Source organism: Somniosus microcephalus, chromosome 8 (genome assembly GCF_052327205.1).
Source record: "Somniosus microcephalus isolate GS21.2 chromosome 8, FLI_Smic_1.0, whole genome shotgun sequence".
NCBI lineage: Eukaryota > Metazoa > Chordata > Chondrichthyes > Squaliformes > Somniosidae > Somniosus > Somniosus microcephalus.
In genome coordinates this window covers 102,277,143-102,282,792 of record NC_140994.1, presented here as the reverse complement: position 1 = coordinate 102,282,792, position 5,650 = coordinate 102,277,143, and the positions used below count along the sequence as shown (strand labels likewise).

The 5,650-nt window shown below is 53.7% G+C and overlaps 1 protein-coding gene across 1 annotated transcript; it reads left to right on the top strand.

Moving 5' to 3' along the window:
- Positions 1 to 1,488: 1,488 nt before the first annotated feature.
- On the top strand, positions 1,489 to 3,757 carry LOC147113729 (uncharacterized). The gene is made up of 3 exons (XM_085996157.1): positions 1,489 to 2,067; positions 2,322 to 3,714; positions 3,749 to 3,757. The coding sequence occupies exons 2-3, from the start codon at positions 2,503 to 2,505 to the stop codon at positions 3,755 to 3,757; spliced, it is 1,221 nt and encodes a 406-aa protein (XP_085852283.1). The 5' UTR covers positions 1,489 to 2,067; positions 2,322 to 2,502.
- The last annotated feature ends 1,893 nt before the right edge of the window (positions 3,758 to 5,650 follow it).

The window sequence follows — 5,650 nt, the reverse complement described above, 5'->3', positions numbered from 1 at the left end:
TGGTCAATAAACAGTCTTATTTTATCCAGTTTTCTTGCGTGATGTTTGCTGAAAATTGCGAATCTCACACCGAGAGCTCGTGGACAGGATGGGCTTTGACCGAGAGACCCTGGACAGGATGGGCTTTGACCGAGAGCTCATGGACAGGATGGGCTTTGGCCGAGAGCCCCCGGACAGGATGGACTTTGACCGAGAGCTCGTGGACAGGATGGGCTTTGACCGAGAGCCCCCGGACAGGATGGGCTTTGACCGAGAGCTCGTGGACAGGATTGGCTTTGTCTGAGAGCCCCTGTACAGGATGGGCTTTGACCGAGAGCCCCCGGACAGGGCGGGCTTTGACCGAGAGCCCCTGGACAGGATGGGCTTTGACTGAGAGACCCCAGACAGGATGGGCTTTGACCGAGAGCCCCTGGACAGGATGGCTTTGACCGAGAGCTCGTGGACAGGATGGGCTTTGACCGAGAGCCCCCTGGACAGGATGGCTTTGACCGAGAGCCCCTGGACAGGATGTGCTTTGCCCGAGAGTCCCCAGACAGGATGGGCTTTGACCGAGAGCCCCTGGACAGGAAGGCTTTTGACCGAGAGCCGCTGGAAAGGATGGGGTTAGACTGGGAGCCCTCGGACAGCAGGATAGGCTTTGACCGAGAGCCCCTGGAGAGGATGTGCTTAGACTGAGAGCTCGTGGACAGGATAGAGTTTGACCGAGAGCCCCTGGACAGGATGGGCTTTGACCGAGAATCCCTGGACAGGATGGGCTTTGACCGAGAGCCCCTGGACAGGATGGGCTTTGACCGAGAGCCCCTGGACAGGATGGGCTTTGACCGAGAGCCCCTGGACAGGATGGGCTTTGTTCGAGAGCTCGTGGACAGGATGGCTTTGACCGAGAGCTCATGGACAGGATGGGCTTTGACCGAGAGCTCGTAGATAGGATCGGCTTTGACCGAGAGCCCCTGGACAGGATGGGCTTTGACCGAGAGCCCCTGGACAGGATGGGCTTTGTTCGAGAGCTCGTGGACAGGATGGGCTTTGACCGAGAGCCCCTGGACAGGATGGCCTTTGACCGAGAGACCCTGTACAGGATGGGCTTTGACTGAGAGCCCCTGGACAGGATGGCCTTTGACCGAGAGCCCCTGTACAGGATGGGCTTTGACCGAGAGCCCCCGGACAGGATGGGCTTTGACCGAGAGCCCCCGGACAGGATGGGCTTTGACCGAGAGCCCCCGGACAGGATGGCCTTTGACCGAGAGCCCCTGGAAAGGATGTGCTTTGACCGAGAGACCTCGGACAGGGTGGGCTTTGACCGAGAGCCCCTGGACAGGATGGGCTTTGACCGAGAGCCCCTGCACAGGATGGCCTTTGACCAAGAGCCCCTGGAAAGAATGGGCTTTGACCGAGAGGCCCCGGACAGTTAAGGCTTTGACCAAGAGCTCATGGACAGGGTGGGCATTGACCGAGAGCCCCTGGACAGGATGGCTTTTGACCGAGAGTGTGCTGCCTCTCCCTCTAACTTAACCTCACTGTATGTATTTAACTTACTTATATATGTATAACCTACCTGTTGGGGCCGTTGCCCCTTTAACTTACCTTTTAGGGCCATTGCCCCTTTAAGACGCGCCTTAGCGTGCTGACGTCACGTCACGTACAACGTAGCGTGCTGACGTCACGGCACGTACGACGTGACGTGCGTGAGGCGGCTGCCGGCCCGACTCGGCCTTCCAGAAAGGCTGCCGGCACAGCCCGGCCTAGCGTCTTTGGCCGCATCTACCAGCCGCCGGGAGCGACGCGATCTTCCGCTCCCGCGGCAAGCATCGGCTCAGCCTGGCCTCCAGCTCCCGCTCCCGACTTCGGCCTCCACGGCCAGAAACGCGACCACGCGCATCACGTGACGCCCCAAGCGCGGACAACGCTACCGAGCGTGATGAGGTCATCACGCTCCCCACAGGACTGCTACGTAGTCCTCGTGGAGCCCTCGCTGGGACACAGACCTACACCACGGTGCTCCTACAGCAGCACAGGCTCTGGGCAGTTGTATTGTCCCCATGCTTGAGTCTTGGAAATTGTTTGTCTGTAAGTATTTTAGAATGCTATGGATGATTAATGTGCACTGTATGTTGTAGAAAATGTTTAGTTGTAACTTTTCTCTGCCTAGCTGATTAACTAGTAGCTGTATTTTCATACACTATGTACAGGGCTAATTTAAAGAGAATGCCTCCCAGTTTACTAAATGTACTGTGTTGCTCAGGCGTACCTAAATCTGTGTATACATATCAGTTATGCGCCTGTATACTAATGTGTGCTTCCATTTCTGTGTTGTATTTCAGTTTTACAATTAGAATCGTTCAGTAAAGCGTTACAAGAAAAGTCAAGCCTTGTGATTTTATTGGAAGATATCGAGTTGTTCGCTATCTGTCTAGCTCTGCATAGAAGCGCGTTGCGAGGGCAGAACAGTAAAAAGACAACAGCACAGCGGGCTCAAGCGCAGGAAGATACCACTCAGCTACCATGAGTCTACGCTCAGGAAAACAATATACCCTAGAGGACGTCGACCAGTCAAGCGAGAAGCATGAGCCTCTCCTAGCAAACGATGCCAAGTCACAGCCCTCTAAAGTATCCCCTAGGTCATCTCGGCGGTCCAGCAGACCGTCGTCATCGACAGCTTCTGCAGCCGCCAAAGCACGTGCCAAGGCAAAAGCTGCCCAGGCTCAATTGTCCTTCGCTGAAAAAGAAGCTGACCTTATGAAGCAGAGAGCCGACCTCGAAGCTAGTATGATGAAGCAGAAAGCTGACCTTATGAAGCAGAGAGCCGACCTCGACGCTAGTGTGATGAAGCAGAGAGCTGACCTCGACGCTAGTGTGATGAAGCAGACAGCACAGTCCTCTAAAGTATCCACTAGATCATCTCGGCAGTCCAGCAGACCGTCGTCATCGACAGCTTCTGCAGCCGCCAAAGCACGTGCCAAGGCAAAAGCTGCCCAGGCTCAATTGGCCCTTGCTGAAAAAGAAGCTAGGGTTATGAAGCAGAGAGCTGACCTCGCTGCCAGTCTCCACATTCTCCAAAGCCAGAGAGCTGCCGCTGCCGCTAAAGCTAAAGCCGCAGCTTATGAAGAAGGTGAGGAGAACGAAGGCGGGGAGCCCAGCCAGGAAACATATGTTCTGGGACAGCCCCTCAGTCCAGTGCAACGTACAAGTGAGTGTGTCCAACAACACTCCAAATTGTTCTCCAAGGAAACATCCAACTATCTCAACGCAGAACCAGCTACTCAACACAGTAGCAAACAGCCTGTTTTTGGAGACACTGAGCTTAAAGGAGAAGAAACAAGCAAGACTTACCTACAGAGACCTCCACAGCACTCGGCCAATCCAGCCAAGCAGTCCTCACCCGAGCCACAGGGTGCACAGGACCTCGCTGGGTGCCTTATCCGCCGAGAGTTGTTGAGTTCGGGCCTTCTGGAGTTAGATGGCCGTCCTGAAAGTTGTTGGTCATGGAAAGAGCCCAACCTGAGACTACACAAGGTAGCATCGAACAGTGGACAGGTGATGGAAGCCTTCCCTGCAGAGGACCGTGCCAAGGATCTGAAGGATTTGCACCTTGGAGTGGATCCTCCCCCCCTTCAACGGAGCCTGGGGCTCTCCTGGAACCTGGAAACAGACAGCGTCACATTCCTGGTGTCCCGTGAAGAAAGGCCATTCACACGGAGAGACATCCTGTCCACAGTCAACAGTTTGTACGACCCTTTGGGGTTCGTAGCTCCCATAACAATGCAAGGAAAAGCATTTGTACGGGAACTCTCATCGGATCAGAGTGAGTGGGATGCTCCACTCCTCCCTGAAAAAGAAGCAAAATGGAACCTACAGTTGATCAGAGACAAGATTGACATCGATGTGGGCGCCGTCAAGTTCTTCACGGACAGCAAGATTGTACTTGGTTACATCCACAACTCCACAAGAAGGTTTTACGTGTATGTTTCCAACTGGGTGACTCGTATCAGACGATCCACTCACCCTGACCAGTGGTGCTATGTCCCCACGGACCTGAACCCTGCAGACCATGCTACCAGGTCTATACCAGCAGCACACCTACAGCAAAGCAGTTGGTTCTCGGGCCCCTCTTTCCTGTCTAATGTCAACACAGAGGAGACTCCTGAGTCCAATCCCTTCACCCTTGTGGAGCCTGAAGCTGATACCGAGATTCGGCCTGAAGTTACGACCCTGGTCACCAAAGCCTCAGAATCTCAGTTGGGCTCACAAAGCTTCGAGCGATTCTCAAGCTGGAGAACACTCTGCCGAACCACAGCCCGACTCATTCATGTAGCAGCATCCTTCAAGGGGAATTCGGACAACATAGAACGCAAAGGATGGAAATGTTCTAAAGAAGTATCCAGCACAAGTGAGCCATCACAAGCCAAAGGTGTGATCATTCGCTCTGTCCAGCATGATGTCTTCAAGGAGGAATTCAAATGTCTTGAAGAGGGACAGACATTCCCCAAGCAAAGAGGAGAGTATTTGTCCACCCTACAGAGCCGTAGGAAATGGACAGAAGACAAGCCAAACGTCAAAGTGAGAGACGTTGTCTTGCTGAAAGACAGCCAAGCACGCAGAAATGAATGGCCAGTGGGCCTGGTTGTCAAAACTCTGCCGACCAGGGACAAGAGGGTCCGCAAGGTGGAGGTGAAGATTGTCAAGGAGGGGCCTATCAAAGTGTTTCTGAGGCCAGTCTCAGAGATCCTCCTTTCTGAAGTAACCTAGAGAACGAACTCTGAGTATGTTGCAGCCAAAGGACGTTTTCTTCAGGTTTATTTTGTATCTGTAGTGGTACAATGGAATTGTACCAAGCGGGGAGTGTGCTGCCTCTCCCTCTAACTTAACCTCACTGTATGTATTTAACTTACTTATATATGTATAACCTACCTGTTGGGGCCGTTGCCCCTTTAACTTACCTTTTAGGGCCATTGCCCCTTTAAGACGCGCCTTAGCGTGCTGACGTCACGTCACGTACAACGTAGCGTGCTGACGTCACGGCACGTACGACGTGACGTGCGTGAGGCGGCTGCCGGCCCGACTCGGCCTTCCAGAAAGGCTGCCGGCACAGCCCGGCCTAGCGTCTTTGGCCGCATCTACCAGCCGCCGGGAGCGACGCGATCTTCCGCTCCCGCGGCAAGCATCGGCTCAGCCTGGCCTCCAGCTCCCGCTCCCGACTTCGGCCTCCACGGCCAGAAACGCGACCACGCGCATCACGTGACGCCCCAAGCGCGGACAACGCTACCGAGCGTGATGAGGTCATCACGCTCCCCACAGGACTGCTACGTAGTCCTCGTGGAGCCCTCGCTGGGACACAGACCTACACCACGGTGCTCCTACAGCAGCACAGGCTCTGGGCAGTTGTATTGTCCCCATGCTTGAGTCTTGGAAATTGTTTGTCTGTAAGTATTTTAGAATGCTATGGATGATTAATGTGCACTGTATGTTGTAGAAAATGTTTAGTTGTAACTTTTCTCTGCCTAGCTGATTAACTAGTAGCTGTATTTTCATACACTATGTACAGGGCTAATTTAAAGAGAATGCCTCCCAGTTTACTAAATGTACTGTGTTGCTCAGGCGTACCTAAATCTGTGTATACATATCAGTTATGCGCCTGTATACTAATGTGTGC

Coding starts and splice junctions, on each gene's coding strand:
- LOC147113729 (XM_085996157.1), top strand. CDS start 2,503: ATGAGTCTACGCTCAGGAAAACAATATACCCTAGAGGACGTCGACCAG.